At 43.9% G+C, this 23,631-nt stretch overlaps 1 protein-coding gene across 1 annotated transcript in view; it reads left to right on the forward strand.

Annotated features, from left to right (window-relative positions):
• The window catches only part of LOC118213711 (anosmin-1-like), a 51,964-nt gene that overhangs the window by 11,158 nt on the left and 17,175 nt on the right, over positions 1–23,631 (forward strand). The window contains exons 3-4 of the mRNA XM_035392761.1: positions 20,196–20,258; positions 20,918–21,140. Of these exons, the coding sequence (XP_035248652.1) occupies positions 20,196–20,258; positions 20,918–21,140 (286 nt within the window). The remainder of the gene's footprint in view (positions 1–20,195; positions 20,259–20,917; positions 21,141–23,631) is intronic.

Raw genomic sequence — 23,631 nt, forward strand, 5'->3', positions numbered from 1 at the left:
TTGATGAAAGCTCATGTCAAAAAGAGTTTTGGTAATAGTTATTGTGTGGGAAGCATGGACCATAAATAGCATCAATGCCTTGGCACCGTCCCCAGCTAACAGAGCTTATAGAATTAGTTTATAATATTACATTTGGTTTCAATGTCTGCATGTCTGCTTTCCTTTTTATGGAATGCCTGGCAAGAATATTTTAACTTAATTAGATGTTTTATTTACGACAGTAAAGAAAAGTTGCAAAACATGAGGTCAGACCAGCAATTAACGTGAAGCTGAAGATTTTTTAATTTCAGATGAGAGGCTTTGAAGACGGAGGCTTGTATTTGGGCCGGTAGGTTAGCTGGGGTAAACCAGCCAGGCCTGGTTGTGTGTTGCAGAAGTGATGATAATCACCTCTTTGGCTAATTGTGGCACAACGTTATCTATGTTGTGGCACAACGTTCTGCATGGGCTTTTGGGTATTCTCTGCCTTCTCCTGTTCAGAGCTGCTGTCCTCTCAGTCTCTCTCAAAGCCGCTCACCCACCCCTACCCCAAACAGAGTCCCGACAGGATGAGACTGTCAATGAGGGCTGTTCTACACAGCATAACCAAGGGAAATTGTAGCAGTGTCAAAAAAGAGACTGTTTACAATAATAAATTAGCCTGTCCAGGGAGTTGTTTTTGTTTCCTTCTTTGGAAGTTGTTTTGTTCTGCATAGATATACAGTGTAGTATTGGGTCTCTATTGATGCACAGTGTTGATTATTGTGAAATCCATCTAAAAATAAATTAAACCCAACAAACTTTCTGCAAGTTAAAGTGCTGGTTTAGTAGCGTAACATTAGGAAGGGGATATAGCATTGCCAGTGCATAACAATTTACTCTGTTTCAGCTCTTAATAAGAGTGGATTAGTGTAAAGTGCAGAATCCAGCGACAGGTGGCTGCACCAAACTGCGCAGTAACTGCTGAGAATTGAGTGCTGTTTCTATCCCTGACATTTAACATAGGGGCCTCCAACCCTGGTCCTAGACAGCCACGGGGTCTGCTGATTTTACTTTAATCTTAAAATCAGTGAAAGATTTTGACCTGAGTAACTGTAGGAGGTGAGCTAACTGTGCAGTTAACTATAATTGATCGAAAAGTGCTTAGCAACAATAAAAACAGATCCTGGCTCTCCAGGACCAAGGCTGGGGTTGCCTGCTGTGGCCAAAGCACAGGAGCAAACAGCTCTGTCAGAATTCTCTGTGTCAGTTACACCACCACTTGCCAATTAAAATTCTTCCTTAAAATGGCCTCTGCTAGTTATCACCCAGGCGATGACAGATAGGATCTCTTGGTAATTTCATTCACGTCGGCGTCTGTGCAGGGGCGAATTCAGCAACAGTTTTTCATTCAGAAGGGCGAGAATAAAGGCGAGTGCACATAAATGGCAAGATTCTCACCTCAAGTTGTGGAATATTACACTGTAAATCACGTCCCTTAGCAGTGATACTTTTTTTAAAATTAATAACTGAAAAAATTAATGTTGATTTTTGAAGAAAGAAAAGTCTGCCAAGAAATTACTGTTTACAAAGTTGCAGTCTACATGGCTGAACAAAAAGCTCTGAATGCCAGAATCACTACAAGAATGAAAATGGACTGAGGATATTTGACAAGTGCTGTGGTGCATTTTACACATTAAAAGTGAATAAAAATTGGATCAGTTATTTTCCAAAGTATTTACAGCTTTCATGTTTTATTCTAAGTTGCAGATTCCAAACATATTTTTTTAAAGAAATGCAGTACGACTAATGACTATTGCCTGACCGCCCTAGAGCCTGCTAGCTGAAGCAGCTTTAGCTTCTCTTGATCTCTTCTCCATGGATTGTTAAGAAAGTCTATGGCCATTTGTGAATGGGGGTTCTTTTAGGCAGCTCTCTGGAGAATGCCCTTTAACCATTGACCTAAAGAGATTAAACGCTAATTCCTTTTACCATCTCATGCTGACAGTGTGGGCTGTGGGTTTCAAGGATGTGCATTCATAACCGAGAAGCATGCTTTTAAAGTCTTTTGAAAAGGAATAAAATCTTGTATGTTTTTAACTTCAGAGACACTGAAATAAAAATCTGCCTTTTGAAGATGCATCTGGGATATTTTCCAGTATAAATCTTTTTGTCAATTAACTGAGAATGATTGTCTTTGAAAAGACAGGCTGTGGTGATGAAGTCTGTTGGTCAGGGTTATGGAGGAGTGCAGTCGGAATCACATCACTTTGACTAACATCTGTGGTCAGCTAACCACCCCCAGCTGTGCTGGGTTCCACCTCAACAAACCCCCTCACTTTTTGTTTAAAGTCTACTAAGACAGAACGCTTGTGGACAGAATCAAAATTCAGATTTGCCTTTCTTGCTTGCTACAATTTACTTTCACTTCCGTCATTGATGTGTTTTGATCAAGTCACCTGCACCAGCTGTGGGAAGAATGGCCTCTCAGTGAAGTATCTAAATGTGATCATTTCCCCTAGGGTTATTCAGACTGCAAAAGGTCCTGCATGTATAAATTATTTTGGCATGCAGGGGCTGTATACTTTTTACATAGGGAGAGAAGCTGTGCTGATACTTAACTTTTTTTACATGGCAGATTTTGGACAGAATTCAATAGTCTTTACTAAATGGAGAAGAGGTCAGTGCTAATGAATAGTCTGTAGAGTCTCAGCCAAGAGCTTTACATAGACGCAAAGCAGCTTTTTAAAGCTCTCAGTTTTTGTTTTCATAATGTGGAGGACTTGATATCTTTCCTTTCCACAGTAATGGCCAGTGTTGACTCTTGGCAATAGCTGTCCCATGGTCTTTTATCATTAGAGTTTTATATTTTAAATAGGATTCAGATGAAGTCCTGTCCAAGCCCAGTGCATGTTTTTTATAATTGCCTGTCTGCATGGGTGAAATTGTAAAATAAAATGGATGTCTTGTTTCCCCTGCTGTAACAAGTGTGTCATTTTGGAGGTCCCTCTGAATAATTAAAAAAACATCTATTTTTGGCAAGGGGTCTGTAAATCATGGGTTTTTATTTTATGATGCTCTGAGGTTGTTATCAGAGCATATGTTCATGTTTGTGCATATTGTCATTTACTGTCATTTTAGTATTTTGTCAAATTAAGCTGAGACAGCTCTGATATCAAGTGCATCCTATTTTGGCTAAGAGTTGGAAGATTCGACAGGTATAATATGTACTTTATTTTAGTAATAAACAAGTTGTTATTGTTTCTACTTAAAGGTTTGGGGGAAAGGTAAACATTTTTGCTGTTTATGGTTTGTAAAAGGATTGACGCTTTTCAGCCTAATTGACTGAAGTGTTTATGCAGTGACTCACTTAAAAGTGTCTCAATGCCTCCAGAAAGCAGCAGCTCAGGGGCGTGCTACAGAATTCTCCCCAGTATGGACACACGTTGTATGGTCCTGTGGCAAGATGTGCCCCCCCCCCCCCCCCCCCCCCCCCTTTCCGTTTGACGAGCAGGAGAGCGCAAACTAGGAAGTCAAACAAAATGAACAAAAAACACAGCAGCCAAAGTAAACTTAGCCCACCAGCCCCCCCCCCCCCAATGCCCATCCATGACTACTTTGGGGATAAAGCCGTACGGGTCGGCCCCTCCTTGGGGGCAGTGGGGACCTTTATTGAAGGGCTCTTCTGGGGGTCCATCTGCACATAATGGAAGTGGAAAGATTAGTTAATGATTTAAACAAAGGCTCTCACTGACCATTTCCATCTGTCAGCACTTTTAGGAAATCAAAGCTTCCAGTTTTAATTTGTGACGGGGGAGCGATCGTGCCCCCATCCCATCCATGGTGTCCAAAGTCAGGCCCCCCCCCATCTCTGCTCCTCATGTGCTTCCCCCCTTCCCCCCATTGTCATGATAATTAACCTCGCTGCCCTCTCGGCAGACTGGATAGAAGGGGCATTTAGGAGCGGCGGGGCATCATTAGCATGCTATAACACCATCCTGTCCCCTCTTTCAGGGGGTGTTGAAAATTCACGCCTTTGTCCAACGTGGCATTGTTATTTTTCTACCCCCCCTCGTCTCCTTCGAATGCAACCACTTGAAAAAAATTGGCCAAACTGGAGCGAATGTTGGAAAAACTGCAGGGGCCTCCCCTTTGTGTTGGGACAAAGTGGATCTGGAAGAGTCTCAAAGTGTCTGCAGATTTTTGTGTGGCACGGAAGAACACAAGCGGTTGCTTTCCCTGTGTGGGGAGGCCGGGGGACGGGATCCATGCGAGGAATCAAATCCTGAAGTGGACACCAAGCACGCCAAGAAGGTCGCTGCATGGTTGCCGATTAGGCGGTTCACTTCATTACCCAGTACTCTTTTTTCAGGAAAAAGGGAATAAAACGGGCCTTGTTTGTGTGCACGGTCGAGTTGGCCTGTACAAATTGAGTGGTCTGTACCTGATTTTCCTCAGACCGCTGACTGAAAATCACAATGATGCGGGAGGAAACGTTGGCTGTTTATGAGCCTAAAAGAGCCCTCCTGCGTTTAAGATGCATCCCATGCCGGTTTTAATACACAAAGACAGGTCTCATGGGAAACTAACAAGCCCCACCAGGAAAAGGGCCACAATTAATCCATTAACTTTTAGTACTGTTGCCATTACCAACAGCCTCACAAATTAAATTAGCCATCATTAGCCTCCGTTTCCTTCTCATTTCCTGTCACATTCACCGGCCATTTTCGCCCATTATAAAGCTTTCCAATATACGTCTTGGGAGTAATGTTTTTTTTTTATTGTGGCTTCCCAACTTTAAGAGATATTGGTGGTCCTTTAGAGACAATATATATTCTATTTTATTATTTACATCTATTATCTACTCTGTATAACTATGTACCTATGAATTCCAAAATCAAGAAACAATATTTGTTGATTTTACATTCCTCAATAAGTCAGCCCTAAGAAAGGAAATTAATTAGAAATAACGATCATGGGAAAAGTTTGTCCCCCAGTTCAGAAGTGTCCATCAAGACCAGACTGGTCCCTCCCTCTCTTCCTTTCTCACGCTGAAAAGCCCACTGCCTTAACAATGCTATTTTTCTAGGTCAATCAGTCCAAAGAAAGTTAAATTGGTAGCTTTGGCTGAGCCTTGAGTCCACATTAATCTTCATTAAAAAGAGAAATAATAACGCGCACCTTTAGTAGAACTGTCTTCCTGCCAGGACAGCTCCGTAGCTGCTGAGCGTCAGATAATTACTGTGAGGTCTTCACGCGGTAGTCATTTTTTTGGCTGTGAGCTTCCTGTGAAGTGCTGCGATGCCCATAACTCTGAGAGTAAGTGAGAAAGCAGTGGCCTGCTGCCTGTTTTATTGTTAGGTGTGGCTGGGCTTGCCTGCCTGCCAGGAAGTACTTCATAGCGCCTTTTTTTGGGACTGAGCCAAACTGGACTGTGTTGACACCTCTGCCCTTCTCTCTGTGTGTGGAATGCTAGCAACGCGCACAGACACAACCGCAGAACATTTGCTGTCCTGAGTGGTCCGAGCTACGTGTCATTGCTTAGACTCAGATTCAGTCTAGCTGCAGTAGACTGTTATTTCCATGTTGAAACCATGGTAAGTTAAGCAAACAAAATTTGGAAGAATGCTAAACTACACCTTTTATTAAAGATGCAGGTTAGCAAGAGAACACAATAATTATGCTAATGCACTGTTTGCAGTTCGTTAGGATGGTTTCACTGAGCTGTTTCATGCTATTTGTGATTCACCTACACCGACTATGGGTTAGAGCAGAATTACTTTGAGAGATGAAATGAAGTCTATGCTTTTTTAAACAGCTACTGGAATGAATGACCTAGTTTTGATAAAATAAAAAAGGAGTAACAGTCACTTGAATCTGAAAATCAAAGTGAAAGACAAAAACTAGATCTCAGTTGTCTGAAAAGAACTGCAGTTGAGAAACCCGACTCAGACACTTTGGAATTCATGTGGAATGAAGGCATTTATAGGAAATGAAGCATCAGACCCTTGCATGTGACCGCAGCGCTCTGTTTGTGTAGTCTCGCTGGCGCAGCTGTGTCCCTTTACACCTACAGTACATAAACTCACCAACCTGTGTTCATTGTCCTATGAAGACTGTGTGACATTTCAAAAGATGTGCATAGTTTGTATTATATAAAACTGACTATAATTAAATTTTAATAACTGTCCTTTAACGTGTGCTATACATATTGTAGCGTAGGGTATAATATGTGATATGATGGAAGCATTGTACTCCATTCTGTGATATGACTCATACTTTAAACAATATGCCTGCCATGCTGTAGTGAAAATGTTTATAAGTGTATTAGTATTATTGTGACAGGTTGAAGTCAGATTTTGTCCTTTGGGACTACTTTAACACTTTTGATTTGATTTTATTCTGTTCTATTCTTTTCAGTCCTTTCTTCATTGATGATTCTTCTGTGAATTTCTGTGTGGCAGATATATTTATTGTGGATGCCATCTTTGGGTGAGGTGTCTGGGAGTGAAGCATTTGGGGCTAGGTCCATGTGGAGCCCCAGCCCGGGTCTTTGTGTGTGGGTGGCGCGGGTGTGAAGGGGTGGGTCTGGCCTGTCCCAGCAGGACGGGGGCCTGATCTGGTCACGGCTGTTAACTTTGATTTGGTGCAAGGGGCCGCCGTACTGGCCACCGTCTGTGGGGCTCTTCTCTCACTTGGTGGGTGGCGGAGGGGACAGGGGTAAGAATACAGGAGAAGGGGGTAGGGAAGGGTAACTGACATCCTCTTCATTCCTCAAAACCACAGTTGTGGCAGTTGTTGGAAGTGTCCTTAAATGAACACAAACCTTTACTCATATTACAACCTAGAAAAGGCACGCTAGTCTCATTATTTGGTTACCCCTCAGTGAAACAGAACTAAAGCAGATACTTCACCCATATTTAGGCCTACACATGTGATGTGAAAAGACACGGGCATTGCTTCCATTTCTAAACGAACACAGCGTGAATACCTTCAGGCGATGGGCTCGAATAAACCAACACTGCCGTATAATCAACTCTCCCACAGCTGGCTTCATTTGACGCTTCTCTCCTGTCAAATTACAGCCCCCCGCCCCCATTTTTTAATTTTCTCGCTTTTCAGGAGGGATTTTCTTAATCAGGACAGCTTGTGAAAATCCTCTTTGAGTAATTGTGTTCCCGTCACAGCGAGAAGATCTCTTGCTTATTCACAGTGTTTATTTTTATTCTCTGCGCATTAGGAGAAGTGTTTTGCCTTCTGAGCTCGGCCACCTTATCTGCATTCAGTGTTAGCTCAGACCTCCTGCTTAAACCGATCACTTTTACCTCAAGGGCTCTGAGCTGGGCCTATAATTATGTGGTGGAAAATGTTTGTGGAGGTGACTGGTGATATTAACAGCTGAGTGCCGTTGATGGAGCCGTGCCATGCTGTGCCAAGTCATGCCACAACCCAGACAAGCTGGGCTGATGGTGCTATGGTTTCCCACCATACTCTAGGTCCTGAGCTGTGCGTCACTCAAATTTGAATAAGAGAGGACTGCTGGGTGGTTCTTTCTGGCAAGACACTGTGTTCCAGTGTGTGGACAGGCAACTTGGTTTGGTGTCTAATTCTGACTGTGCCAGTACTGCCTGTGGTTAGGAGTGCATACTTAGTCATAGCGTCACCTATGGAAGCAGGGTTTTGCTCAGGGGGATTTCTCGAATCTCCTCACGCACCGGCGACCTCCCATTTTAAAACGGCCACCTGCAGTCCGTCTTCACCAGCTGTGCATAAAATGTACTCCTCCAAAACAGTGACTTAGTTTAACACACATTTTTAAAAATGATGTCCAACATCAGAGTCCAGGTAACACCTCACAGAAAATTAAGAGCCCAGCTGGAATGAAAACCTGAGAAGCAGCATACACAGAGGGTCCCAGTAAGCTGGGTTTGAGTAACTGGCTTAACTGATATAATGTATGACTTCTGAACTGAGTGGCTGATATTATCTGTACTTGATTGCCTCATAGAAAAAAACATGATCAAAAACCAACAGAAACGTGAACGTAATGGGTCAGCCTGGTTCAGGGCATACGGTGGAAAATGCACATCGTGTGACTCAACTCTGCTTCCACTCGGGAAAATATCCAACATACGATACAAATCTGCGAAGAGTGGTGGATGTTGGATATCCATGATCCTCATCTCCTTCCCAAGGAGGAAAACTTCCAGAATCCAAAACAAAGGACACATTTGCCCGCTGCCATGAATGAAAATGGCTCTACTGTTTTGAATCATTTTTTAAAATTCGCCCTTAATAACATGTTGCGCAGCAGGGTTGTAGGTGCTCGGGTAATGGTATAATGCTGTGGGGGGATTACTTTGTCTGAATCCCTGGAGACGCTAACGGCTGCAATTTTCCGTTGTTGCTGTAGCAGGAGTTTCCCTCCTCCACCCACCCTTCAGTGTGGGACGTGAGGGTTTGGAAAGCTTTTCTCCTGGAATATACCTGCTGTACTCCGGAACCCACATCTGAACTGCTGGAAACCTGCGCTGGCTGTGTGCATGGAATGGCGTTTTTCTAGTTCATCTGTTTTTAAGTGAGTTTTCTAGGTGCATTTTTTGTTTACTCCCAGATGTGTCAGCAGAATATTGAGATTGGTCTCTGAAAAGTCCTTTATTGGGGAAAGAGGGTTGTGTGGATTTTATGGTTGGTGAATTGGTGCTCACGATTAAGGAGTAGTGGATGCATTAGATGACAGCAGTCACAATCCAAAAGGAAGTTGGCCGAATGGGACATACAGACCACCTCACCTGTGACAGCACAGCCCACACCCCTGGCTGTGCATTTCCACCATGCTGGAGAAGCCCAACCTTCAACAGCACCTCCATTGATAATGCAGTGTCGGTGCGAGCATCAGCAGCAATTTAAAGAAAATGAAGGTTTATCGGCTGGGTAGTGGTGCATACCATTATTGCTGGGTAGATGTTAAATTAGGAGGTGTTATGGAGGTATAACAGCTCAGGCTCAGAAATAAACATCCCTTTGCGGAGAAGGCTTGAGCACTGTAATAATGGCTGCAATGGCTTTGACTGGGACATGTGCACGTAAGCACACTGAGACCTGTGCCACTGTCTTAATCGCAGGCTTAGTTTAGTCAGTATTATTCAGAGTGCAGTTTAAATGGCTAAGATTTCTAATGACTCCTAATTCATTTGCAACTGAAAAAAAATCCTCCAGTTCCACTCCTAATCCTGACCTTAATCCCAGCAAACATACTGCGATTAAAACCCAAACCTTGTTCCCATATCTGGCCCTGAGGGAGGCCTGGAACTTTCCTGACCCTGATTTAGAGAATCTCAATGCTGACACAGTTTGAGACAAAAGATCCTTTCCTTTTTGCAGTTAAAACAGAGGGTGTTATCTGTCATCTTATCAAAGCAACACAAAAAGTTTTACTTTTAAACGTGTATCTGATAGAAATTATGCTTTCTTTTTGACAGCTTCACTTGCTGAGGAATGTCTCTTCTTTGAAGAACATTTCTCTTTCTCTCTCTGTCTCTCTCTTTCTGACTGTTTCATTTTTTAAAGTCATGAGTTTAGGTGTTTGTGAACTGCATGGCTGATTCTGACATTTACATTAAACATGTTATACATTAAAATAATAAATTCTGTAATTGACTGAATAAATAGAAAATTAAATGATGTGATTCATCACATACTTCCCCATAAATAATGTACATTCAGCTGAAGGGAAAGCCGACTCAAAATTAAATGGTTTACGCCTTGGGAAAGAATGGAATAGAAACAAGAAAAACTCATTTTATTTGCTTTAGACAATTAGTGGAACCGAGATACGGAAATTGAATTGCATTAGGAACTATCCAGAGCTGTCAATGGATAACGTGTTAATATGTTTTTAAAAAAGCATGCTGTTTAAGTAGATTTTGGAAAAGGCAGGTTTATAAATGGTAAGGAAATAGGATAACCACAATAGTAAAAATATTCATACAGCATTTTAATAACGGGAACAAGAAAATTATTTGAGCTTAAAGTTGTACAGCCAGGGGAGAGCCTGTGCTGCTGGGAAAGTCTGGCAGTGGCTGTTTGTCTGTACCCCTGCGTCTGCTTTAGTGCGGCTAGCTTGGGGCCGGGGGTGCGTCTCTGGGCGCTGCAGCCTCTTCACTCATCGCTGCGATGGTGGGTGGGTCGCGGGAGAGTACAGTAAATCAGATATGAGCCCGACCGGGGGCCGCACCGAGAGGCAGCCACGGCACTCCGGGCCCCATTTTCCCAGGACCGTCCGGCGCAGCGAGGACAGCCGAAGCTCTTATCGTAAATCTGCCCCCGGTGGGTCTCACGGCCCTGCCCGCTTCTCAGGAAGCGCCACGGGACTGGGGTAGCGTTACAGCAAACCGAATCCCCCCGCCCCCTCCGTCTGCCTCTCTGTCCTGCCACTGCGCCATTGCTGATTCTCTACAGCGGAGAGCATCTCGATTTTTAAATGAGTTTGCTGCTATTTGCCACATTGATTTGTGTCGCTGTCATTTACCCATGTGCTTACTGGGGCAGTGGGCAGGGTGGGGGAAGGACGACTTTGTGACCAAGCAAATAACTTTGTTCAGCTGCAGACAAAATAAGACACCGTACTACCTGAGCTGTGAAGCAATTTCTCAGCTCATAAATAAGGCAAAGCCTGCTGATTGGGGGCAGATGTATAATTTATGGGCTCCCACACATACACCCCCCCCACAAATGCATTCATTCACTTACTCTCTTTCATTCTATCACTCTCTCTCTCTCCTCTCTCTCTCTCTCACACACACCACACACATCTACACATGCACACACACACACACACACACACACACAGCCAAGTCTGATAGATGTTCCTCAGAGTATCTTTTTTGTCCATTCCTTTAACTGCATTTTAATAAATAATGAAAGCGCCACTTGCAGACTCAGTGTGACACCATTTGGCACGTTGTTTGACTGCAGCCTTATTACCTGTTGAAACAAACGAGCGGGAACAGCACCAACAGTTTCAACTGCTCCCAGAATTACATTGGCATTGTCATTTATCCATTTTTGCATTCCACATGGAGTCCGGTTAAAAAGTTAGTCCTTTCCTCTGAGGAAGGAAGTAAGGCTTGTGAGCCAATTGTTGAAGCAGCGTCACGGTCACGCTGAGGATGTGGAATGCCTGGTTTGGCAGATTAATTAATTGCATTCTATTTATGGCAAAAAACAAGGGACGGATCCCGCACAGCGTGTAGACAGGGAAGGCCGGATGCCAGGAGACTCTCCCTTTGAAAGCTCTGGTGCTTGACAGTAATTGAGAGAGCGGCGATTGACTGCGGTCGTTACTCTGTGCACCAAAAACCCGCGAGAGGGCCCAGAGAGTAACGTGACTCATGTAATCCTCTGTAAACATCATAACCAAGAACAAAATGACACTGGCCTTTGAAGCCCTGCTCTAATTTGATTGGAACCAGTGGGGCAGTTATGTTGAAAGGGGGGCGAGGGGGTGGGTGGGGGGGTGGGGGTGGATGGTGGGAGAGGGAGCGGGAAGGGGCCACGTTGTTTTGAAACTCAGGACGTTCCAGTAAATCCCATTCCCATTTTTTTGCCCCTGTTGTTCCTGATTGACACATACTGATTGCAGGTTGGGACAATAACGCAAGTGCACACCTGTGTTGGTTCACCCAGCCTGCACCTGTGTTGGTTTACTGACTGTAGTGGAGAGGGTGGGAAAATTCCATACTTTATTGACTGACTTATCATTGTCATTCATTTCCAGTATAAACAAAATTTTATTTCATTTCATGAATTCTTCACTTAAGCCCGCGGAAGTTCTTCAACCATGATTTTGCCTGGGAGAACATCCAAAGGTGATGACTGTTTTCTCTCCCCATATGATGGCACCTGCACAAAAACAATATTCTGAACAAAAGCAGGAGCATCTCAGGACACGTGTGTACATAGCTTGAGGAGGTTCGTGAGGTATGTTTGCTGAGTGCGAGTTTTCTTTCTCCCTTTCTTTTTATCAAAATAACATTCAATAAATGAGATGTCTGGTCGGGGAATTCTGTGTCCTGTTTGACCTTTCAGAAAGGTCAGGCTGTCTACAACTGCTGGATATGAGCTCACTGAGGATTAGACTGTGCTCTGGATGCAGTCTCATTATTGGGAGGGATATCACGTAAATGGGTTAGAATGGGCAGTAAGTCTGTTGCTCTTCCTATTACCGAAGTAATGATGCATAAGACAAGTGTCTAAGGATTACAGTGCTGGGGTTATCCAATGACATACTTTGTCCCACACTAACAATGCTGAGGTTATTCTACAACAAACTGTGGCTAAGCCCTACAGCGATGTTGTTTTCCTAAAACAAACTTCGTTCCAGACTGACAATGTGGGGTTATCCTAAAACAAACTGTGTCTAAGCCTTTAGAGCACTGGGGTATCCTTCAGTGTACTTTGCTTCTGGACTTACAGTACTGAGATTGTGGGGTTATCCAACAACATGCAGTATCTAAGCATTAAAGTGCTGGGGTCATCCCACAACACAGTGCTTACAGTCTGCCGGCTGTGCAGCTGTAACAGCGGGCCCATTGCAAAGCTGTGCAGTACATGAGAAAACACATAACATGAAAAATGCAGAACATACAGTTTGAAAACGGGACAAACTTTCTTTCTTCAACTACTGTCTACTAATGTGCAGCAGTCTGGTTGACCAACGGTCATCCACTCCAGACCATGGAGTGTGGTGGGCCAGCTGGATCCAGCAGCGATCTACATCACTCCCCCAAGTATGAAGCTTCTGGAAACTAAAAGAAGAGCTAATTGGGCTCTGGTGAATGCATCATATGCAGCAAAGTAAATGTATTCAGTGTTTATAAGCCGTGATTTTTTTGCGTAGGAAGACGGGGGGTTTTATACTTATTTGTAATGCAGATTTCGCTCCGCTCCTATAGGAGGATATAGCAGCGTGCTTATAAAGAGCGCTGGGGAGTGAGCTGGGGTTTGATATGTTTTTCCCGGAGTGCATCAAAGCTGAAGCCGTCCTGCTTTGTGTTCTCCTCCTCTTTCGGCAGCTGCGCAACTCCTGTTTTATGATTTCATAAAATCCCAAGGCCTTTATGCTTTATGGCCTCTGCATAAGCCTGCCTTTATCTAACCTTTATTGAGCTGGGTGAAATAAAATGCTTGATCCAAATGCGAAATTGTAGTGAAATAAAAAAGTTGACATTGAAATATGACAGCGATGTGGGAAGCAGGGCCATTTCCATGCATAAGAATAAGCCCTTCGGATGAGTGAGGGGACAGGAACAACAGGGAAGCCATTGTGAGTAATGGTGCCTACAGGAGACATTAGAGAGAGAGAGAGAGAGAGAGAGAGAGAGCGAAAGAGTGAGACAGAGAGAGAGTGAGAGTGAGAGAGAGGGAGAGGGAGAGAGAAAGTGAGAGAGGGAGAGAGAGAGAGAAAGTGAGAGGGAGAGAGAGAGAGAGACAGAGAGAGACTTTGACTTTGATGCCCCTTTATTAGAACATCATTGTCAATTCAATACAGTAGAATAAAAGATAAAAAAGCAAAAGTAAGTCAGAGTCAGGCATGTTATTCACACACTGTTTTTTTATCCCTTTCCTGTTTTGTTTTAATGAAAAGAGACCGGACAGTCTGCCTTCCGTATGCGGTTTTTCAGTTTATGCTTTATTCAGCTGGGGGAAAGCAAAGATGGTTACAGATAGAGATGTGTAAAAAGTATCATGGCAGGGAATCAAACCCTGAGCTGCATATAGACAGCTTCCCTATGATTTCTCCTTATGTTTTTAATTCTTATTATTATTATTACTATTATATTGTTATTAGTACTATACAATTGTTATTGCTATTCATACATGTTTAATTTCCTAGTTATATGTTCCTCTTTCTAGGCTTTGAAACATACATGGATTTCCATCCAATTAAGCATATTGAATCGAATTCACCTGCATCTAAAAGAGAGAGAAAAAGAGAGAGAGATGGATGGGAGTGAGAGAAAGAGAGACATAGTGAATGAGAGAGAGAGAGAGAGAGAGACTCACATTCAGATATGCTATTCATATACTGTCACAGTTTTAGACTTTCTTGTTTTGTTTTAATGGAAAAAAGTATATGTAGTGCTCTTGGGGATGTAGACAAAGCCCAGCCTTGAGAACAGAGAATAATATTCCCCCTGTGTGGGGGGTCGATAAATAACTGGATGGTAAAAAGGAGGAGGGGGGTAAATTGCGAAGGGCACTAAGTTTTTTTCTTTATCTGCTCAAACAGCAAGTGCAGCAGAAAAAGGCCATTACCGTTGGGTGGCAGTGCTGGAATTTACAGCCTGTGATCAACCGTGGAGATCAGCCGTGTGCCCTATCACACTGAGCCGGAGGGACACGCTCAGCCCCCCCTCCCCACTGCCATTTCAAACACATGTCATAAATATCCCCCACCGCGCTGAGAGCCCACGCCCAGCATGATGATTTTTAGCAATGGATCGATAGCTGCACCGGAGAGAAAGTTTTTCAAAAGCAACCGCTATAATAATAATAATAATAATAATAATTATTATTATTATTATTATATTTTATAATTCATCAGAGAGATAATCTCTCCAACACTGGAATCCTCCTGTTACTTCTGGGACGTTGGTCCCGAGACAGAATGCTTTGTACTGGCCCATGGACTCGGCTTCCAGCAGGTCCCTCCCTGGAAGTCTTCCATCTCTGAAGTACCGACATAGCCTAGCCCCCCGCAGCTCCAGCCATCAATCAGGACAAACTCTGCTGACACTTGAGGGCCACTGAAACCAGCGATTATGTTGGCAGCGCAGTTTGGAAGCTGGGTGGTGCTTATTCTGGCAGTTTGTCTCTGGTAGAGCTGCATCAGTCTTTCTTTACACAGTGTCCTCCCTGTAACCCTATATAACATCCACTACTGCACTACTGATGTTAGTGTGTAAATGTGCTTTCTGGTAAGATAGACAACACATACGTATATAAGTGAGTATAATGGTGTGTGTGTGTGTGTGCGCGTGCGTGTGTGTGTGTGTGTGTGCCTGTGGAGGGTGTATTAAAACGTGGGAATGTGCTTCTCGTCTCTCCTGTGTGTTTGGCACTGCCTCTCGTGTTGCTGGGGCTGGACCCGTGGGCGATCTCCTCTGGTCGCCTTTCACGCTCCATAAACTGAAATCCAAACACCTCAGCGCCGTTGTATATATTTATTTTTCCCGTCTGCCGTGCTCACATTATTCACAGCCCCTGCCGAGCTCCCGCACTCGCTGCTACCGCACGGAAGCGTGGGCTTCTACCACAGAGATCATCCGGGAAGTTTTTTTCAGGATGTTCCCTGACCCCCTAGCCGTCTACTACCTGCCCCCCCCGCCACACCCCTGACTCTGTCTTCTGCCCCCACAATGGCCTCAAAAAGACCCAATGGCACTCGCTATCCTTGCAAGACCCTTTGTGCCTCTGTCAAATTGGCCGAGTTAAACTTTTTCTTGCCCCCCCCCCCACATGCAGTGGTTTACAGCAGCCTGAAATGGGAAGTGAGAGGTGCCCCCGTCTCTGCCCCCACCACCCCAAACCTGTCCTCCCTCCAGCCAGACCTACTTAGCTATGAAGAGTGCGTCACTTTCTGGGAGGCAGATAATGACATGTACGGCAGGACGGGAGACACAGCAGCTTTTGTTCTGGTGGGGGGGTTCGTCTGCCAGCAGCGTTTACCCCGCTCACCTCTCGGGGTCCCCCTCGGGGGCCCCATGTCCAGCTGATCCCCCACTGCCTCACGGTGCTGTAGAATGAACCAGCCCCAGTACACGTGCAAACAGGCCACTGCGGAAACATAGTCAAACATGTACACCTCAATACAACTCAGACTGTGACGGGAGCTTAAGCGCAGCTGGATATCTGCAACATCCATTCGGCAGTTGTTTTTCTTTCTCTCCTCAAGCTCGTCTTTGTTCGCGATTTGGATCCGGATTGAGATAATGCAGGAAAAAGGGAAAATGATTTCTCCTGAAGTGGTTGGTTTAGTCTTGTGCGGAGGATTTGCGAGGCCTGATTGATGATCACGCCTCTGCCTGCTACTTGCTTTGGCTGAGGCGTTTGTCATCGCCTCTCCTCCCGCCGAGATGTCAGTTGGAAGGGTGGGGTTGTTGGGAAATAAAGACAAATCGTCTGGCATCAGCACACCTGTGCACGCATTTCAAAAAGTTGTCTCTCAGCTTTTCTGACAGATCCATGCCTTTCAAAGAAATGCGGGTGTCACTGAGCTATCTGAAGGTAAAAGAAAGAGAGATTCTGCAGTCTGGGCTCCTTTGTTATTTATGAGCTGTAGGTATGCTTTGTTCTCTGCCGGCAACTGTAAAATAATGAGACTCCACGTGTATTAACTAGAAAAGACCTGATTAAGTATGGAGAAATGTCGGACACACTTACGACTAGTACAGTTGAATTATGGAACAATGGCATTGGCTTGGTGTCAATAATACAGCTGCATATGTGAGAGAATTTTGGCTGTGTGAAAGATGTGTTTAATGGGGAATTTCTCTTCCCTGTTAAAGTGCAGAGCTCTGAACATGGCGTTTACTCCTCCATGGCAGGACACACGGGCTGTTGTTGATGACAGGCTTTGTCAGCAGAGACACGGGCCCTGATCCGACAGCTTTAGCGTGTGTGCTGAGCAACGTGTCGGCGGTGTTTGAGGGCTTTGTTGTGCACGTGTGCACGTGCTGGCTGGGGTTCCTGCTGCAGGCCTGTTGGAGCAGCAGTCATAGCACATTGTTAGTGTCGGGAGCTTTTTCAGGACAAGGGAGAGAGACAGAGGCACTCCAATTAGAGAGGAGGGCTGAATGGGCTGAGCTATTCCTGTTCGGTACCATAGAAACATACTCATATTGTATAGCAGAACAGAACTCCCATACAGTACTGGTGCTCCTATATCAGTATATAGCAGACTATGAAAATTCCCACAGAGACGTGAATTAAAATTTGAGTTGTTTTATACTCCACAGATAATTTATGCTTGTTGGGTACGCTTTTAGAATGACCGAAAATGACAAGGGGGAAAGGGGGGATTGATATTTTCTCAGAGAGCTTTAGTCTGTACCAGTAAATGTGCACACAATGACACACATGCTACAGATCCAACTAAAATCTTTTAACTAGTATTTCTACCGTAGTTACATCCCTTTCCTCTTTTGAACTTGATAAATTCATGAAAAGCAGTACCTCCTTGTAAGAAAATTATTAAACAAAACCTTGTTATGCTTACTACTGTAGAATCTCATATGGAAATGTTCATATCCCAGCAGCATTATAATGAAGCACAACTCTGTCAGGTTAACCTTCTCAATCATTAAAAAAAATTGAAAATAAAATTCATATCTAATTAGAAATAATAAAATCTTAGCATTTAATTTAACACTAGATAAGTTGTCAGCATAACAGACTATGGTAACAATTAAAGCTGATTCTAGCTTTAACTACAGTTGATCATCTATAGTGTTACTGACTCCACTATCCTTGTCTGTAGTGGCTGCTGCACTTCCTGACCTATTTGAATACACTCCTGTGCTTTGTTTTGGAGGTCACTCTAGATAAGAGCATCTGTTGGGGGGATGTAATGTAATGTAGGGACAAATAACTCAATAATGAATCTGTGAATCCCTGATGGTCGCGTGGAATGGTAGCTGCAACTCTGCGCAGCCAGGTCTCTCAGCTCTCACACTACACATGCATGCATGCGGCAGCAGGCGTGCTGTTAGCGCAGTCAGTGCAGCCCATCCTCAGAAGGCCAGGTGAGGAGGAGAGGCCTAATTAAGATGGCGCAGACTGCGAGTGGACCGGCCCGGAGGTCCCACAGCGGTCCACAGTTAGCAGCCCCAGAACACAGGAGCCAGATTCAGCATGTGTGTGCATCCCATGCACTCCATAAAACACAAATAAACTTTTCACTGGGTGCAGCGTAATAACTGGAAGCCATCTTAAATAAGCAAATTAAGGAGTCATAAACTCAGATACCCCTCCCTGGCTGAGGTACAGTATGCTGGATTTTGTGCTTGGGTTTACTGAACTGAAGAGAATTTTAGGGTGTCTTTTCAGTGGTGAAGTTGGTTTTGTACTGGACAGCAGCAAATGTTCTGTGTAATCTAAATACTATTTAAATACATAGTTGGTTCCCACTGAGTTGTTACTGCTTATTTATGTTGTGGCTACCATTCACCGAAGGAGAAAAGAATTTGCTGGTAAAGTTAGGTCCTTTTTCTTGTTTCTGTTTAGCCTGGGTAGGGGTTCTGACCTGTACTTGACGGGGGAGGAGAAGGCAGTGAGGGTGCATCCTGCCGATGTGTTTGTGGTTGGTCCCAGGGGATGGGTCCTGCTTACAGGCTGATTGTGAGCAGTTACTGTTACTCCTTTCAGCCAGCCAGCTGAGGTTGGCTTCGCCCCACTGCTCTGGAAGGCCAGCCGTGTCAATGTTTGCAGGGTGAGGTGCTGCCAGTGCTGAAATGCTTCCAGATGACACAAACGTTAAACAAACAGTAATAACCACATGAGATCCACACTGACAGCCTTAGACTGATACTCAGAATACACAGTAATGACCTTACACTGATGCCTTTTACACACAGTAATGACCTTACAATGATGCCTGTTACACACAGTAATGACCTTACAATGATGCCTCTTACACACATTAATGACCTCACACTGATGCCTGTTACACACAGTAATGACATTACATTACATTACATTACATTACAGGCATTTAGCAGACGCTCTTATCCAGAGCGACATACAGCAAATGCATCAGTTCAAAATGACCTTACACTGATGCCTCTTACACACAGTAATGGCCTTACACTGATGCCTGTTACACACATTAATGACCTCACACTGATGCCTGTTACACACAATAATGACCTTACACTGATGCCTCTTACACACAGTAATTACCTTACACTGATGCCTCTTACACACATTAATGACCTTACAATGATGCTGGTTACACACATTAATGACCTTATACTGATGCTCTATCAAGATGCTATTTTTTATTGTAGGGCAATGGTTAAAAATAAGATAAATTTGTTTTCCTGTTCATCCTACTATTCTTAATTATGTTTGGGCTTCAAGAACCATTGCACTTCCACAATGCTTTGGTCAACTGGATGCTGCACTGATTCACTGATCTTATCAATCCTGCCTGGCTCTTCTTGCTCACTGTGGTGAATGTCAGCCAGTCTGTCTTTATATTTTGATTAAATAACATGAAATCATGTTCTGTGACAGTGGTAATGTGTCTGTGGGATTGGTGCTTTGTGTGTGACTCGGCAGTGGATTGTCAGTGAGAAGGTTTTTGCACAAGGTAGCTCAGGGAAGCTATTAGATACTCAATGGCTTTTGAAAATGTGGCCTCCTCCTTGTTGGCTGATGCACGCTTGCACAGACTGTGGATGCCGTAGTTTTCTCATCTAATTACACTTTGGGCTGCAGCATGTCCTGCAAGCGAGCCACATACATTATATGATGAATTAGCATCTTTTTCAACCACTTTCTTTTGTATATTTTTTTTGCTGTTATATGTGTTAAATGTGTAGCTATGTTGCTGAGTAATGCACGCAAAGGCACCGTGTTCCACTTTGATGCTTTAGCCATGTAAAGAAGCTCCACATTTCTTGAGGGGGAATCTCAAAAAATCATATCATTTGAGGGTGTGCATTTCACTTGTTAGCCAGTCTCTCTGCACAGTCTACAACTGGAAGTGATTCTGAGGGATGTGTGTATGTGCCAGACCATGTCGGGTCCAGGCTTGAGGGGGTAGTGTTGATGTGCATGAAAAGGAATCCTTAGTGGGGTAGTGCCAGAAATAAATAAATATATAAATAAAAGGCCCAAGAGAAAGCACTCTGGGAAATGAAAGACACAATAGCCCCGTGGGTCCATTATGTAATCTCTCTCCCTCTGTCTTTCTGTTTCTTTCTCACTCTCCGTGACCTCTATCTAGAATGCTCGCCCCAACCTGCCTGTCTTTTCGGGTTTTTTTATGGTCCCCTGCAGGTGCTTGGCGTTGTGGTTTCTGAGTACAGTGTGCGGTCGCCCCGCTGTACGCGTAGAGGACACGGTCCCTGCTCTTTGTGTGTGCGTTTGGCTCTGTCGCCCTCCCTTTTGATGTGGCTTTGCCTTTGAAGAGCTGACACCTCTCACCCCCCACCCCCTTTCTCCCGCAGTGTCTGGAACCCTGCAAGGAATCCTGGGACCTGAAGGAGAACCACTGCCAGGACTTGTGTGAGGTACGTGGCCAGCTCCCGCTCTGCACCGGCTGGGTTTTTCGCAGACCCCGCTGTTAAAGGCGGTCACTGCAGTGATGTTTTTACTTCACCCCCTGCCCTGGGATGGCCCGGGCCAGGTCGCCTGTCAAAGCAGTCCAGGGCCAGCCGAATGACCTTTTTTTGGCCTGACAAAATATTGCTTACCACACCAAAGGCTTTGATCTCCACTGAAAACAAGCAACAGATTATGTCAAATGAATATGGAAGTTGGTGAAAGGAGAGGTGCGGCTTTAGTTCCAGACAGGTAATTAGCTTTGGGTGGAGGCTCTTTTTACACAGCACTGTCTTCAAATGCATAATGTGTATAACACAGACAGACCTACAGATACAGTGTGTGCGAGCACTGAGTGCTGGGAGGAGGGCTGTGGTAAAGAGCCAGGGGAAAGCCCCATTATCATACTCTTTAGCGGCGTGATCGACCTGAGTGATAGTATAAATGGATATTACCCTGGATTAAGGCAGACCTGTGACAAAACAGCCCTCATTAATTCCTGTGCTGCGAATAAATCAATTCAGTGCTGACCCATCCACCAATTTACAAACTGGGTTTGTGCCAGTCAGTGTGACCTCGCTGTCTCAATTCAACTTGATATTTCTGTGCCCCCACCCCCCCCACCCAGCCCCTGTTTCCTAAGAAGCACTACGAGTGCCTGACGAGCTGCGAGTTCCTGAGGTCGGTGGAGAGCGTGAAGCAGGGGGACTGCCCCGCCCCGGAGAAGGCCAGCGGCTTTGCGGCCGCCTGCGTGGAGAGCTGCGAGGACGACGCCGAGTGTTCCACCGTCAAGAAGTGCTGCTCCAATGGCTGCGGCCACACGTGCCAGCTGCCCAAGAACCTGTACAAAGGTACAGTACTTACTACCTGCTTACACACATGCACACTGAGGTACCTGCTCACAGCCATGCACGAGTGTTGTTTGTTTCTGTGTGTGTATGTTAATTATTTAAGACTACATTAAACTGGGTTTGACAGAATCCATGACCATGACAGTGCTTTTCTTCGCTAAACAACTCAGTGATTTATTGCCAGCAAAGAGAACTGTTGATCATGTTGAAGCAACCTGTTTGTTTAATATGAAGTATGTGCTTCTGTGCTTTGCTTCCGTGTGAACTTTGTGCTTTCGTGTAATTTCGTGTCATTTGTTTTTTTACATTCTTGCATATGATTAATCTAATAATTTATGGCATCTCATTACATGCCACATGTTAAATGCCTGAAAATACCACAGCCAGTAGTAAATGTAGGTTTAAACTTGGCTTTCAATATGTTACGAGTGTTTAGTGTTTTATATAAGTATTTAGAATTTATACTGGTTCTTGGTTACCAGTGAACTTGGTTAACTTGCACTGCTGCTTTACTCGCTGCATCTTTACAGCTAGTCTGGGAATGTTTGCCAGGTCTGGCAGGATTGCTCATATCAATCAGAAAATGCGTATATTTCTTCTTTATGCTTAGTCACTCCGGACACGACCATCTGCTAAATTAATGTAATGTAGTTATATAACGTTAGCTGTCAGCAACCTACTCCCAGAATACTACTTTCCAAAGATGACAAAATAGGTAGCTGGTTTTGATTTGCATTTTAGCCATAGCCAATTTTTCAGCCATAGCAGTAGTCAGTAGTTTAATATTATAGCCTCAGGTAATCACTTTTTAAGTATCCTTACGCCCCAGCTACATTTATACATCAGCCTGTCATAGTGTAGAGGATGTGTTCCCATTTTAGTGACATTTCGATCGATTTTCCTCTTCAAGTGATGTTGTAGCTGCTGTCAACTGTCAACCTCAAAGTAGCCTACAGTGTGATTTGTGTAGAAATAAGAATTTTAACCATATTGGCAAGTGCTGGGAGAAACAACATGCGACAATGTATACAGTCTCTGGAATGCCCTGGGATCAAGATTCCCTTCCTTGTCAGTTGCAATCATGTCTTGACGGCCCCTGTCAACATGGTTGATACCAAGTGCTCCTTTCCTGTTATGGTAATATTGTCAGTGACAACAGGTGCTCCATCAAAGAATCAAACCTTGGAATGCGCATGTTGTACTAAAACAAACTTAAACTAAAGTAATAAAAACGGACACATGGTAAACCTGTTTTATTTTAGCAATGCAATTGCTCTGATTTGAACAAGATTCTGTTAAAAAAGGCAAAAAAGCATACTCATTCTTTTTGTGGTGGACTGATCAAGGGATTACATGCACCAGCATATCAATACATTTTACTCAAAACTTAAAGGACTTGTTAGTTGCTACCAAAGGTTACTACCATTGCACGTGCTATTTAAATCGTTAATCATTACTGTTGTGTAATTCTGTAATTTCTGCTGCTTTTTAGTTTTCCTTGATTTTCAACAACTTAGACATAACTGCTCTGTAAATTTAGCCAATATTTTCACTGCACCCAGCTTTACTTATGATTTTTTTTCAACTGAGATGTTAAAAATATTGCTTCAAACTGAAAAGAACTGTTAGATGTTGTTTAAAAGCATCAATACTATGCTCTGAGATGCTAGTATCTACCAATGTCTCAAACAAAGATGGAAGTAGAATCAAATTAACGCTAAAATAAATAGTTTAGCTTGGTTATCCGTTAGACCAGGGGTAGACAACCGTGGTCATGGACTGCCAGAGATGGGCCTGGTTATTACTCCACCCAAATCTATAACTACATAACTGGAATAATTTTAATTTTATAATTCTAATTCCCTCCACAAAATCAGATTGAGACACCACAGAGGTTTTGGGGGAATTTAGCTGTATTCATTTTCTGCCAGTATAATATGGAAATGGATAAAAAGCATACAGTTTTTCCGTATTTTATCTGTCCTACTAAATATTGCTCCACTGGTACTGAAGGGAATAAAGAATGCAGCTGAAATGTTATAACAGTGCACTTTACATCAGATAAATATGTATCTAGCATCCAGGGGTAAATTTATGTGTATATACATATTCTGTGCTGCACAGCAAGCAAACAATATGGAGCAGATGCAGTCTGCGGAGTTGTAGCCCAGAACAGCACTCCTTGTGTAGACATCCTGATCTGCAGTCGTTGCTTTGGGCACGCTTCACTGACGGGTGTAGTATCATGGCTCTGTGGCGCAGCTGCTACGCCTGTGGTGTGGATGAGCCTAGAGTCAGAGCACTCAAATTTCAGCCTGAATCTACCCGCTGGTGGCAAACTCATCAGTGCAGACATGAGTGGAACAAATTCCCTCCTTGAACATCCAGAGGTACATGCATTTTGAAACATGTTATTTTGCAAGAAGGTCAGAGTTTTGATTGGTTTCCGGTCCTGGTCATTTGTGTTAAAGGTCTAGTTGTGCACGCAATG

Source organism: Anguilla anguilla, chromosome 15, assembly GCF_013347855.1.
Source record: "Anguilla anguilla isolate fAngAng1 chromosome 15, fAngAng1.pri, whole genome shotgun sequence".
NCBI lineage: Eukaryota > Metazoa > Chordata > Actinopteri > Anguilliformes > Anguillidae > Anguilla > Anguilla anguilla.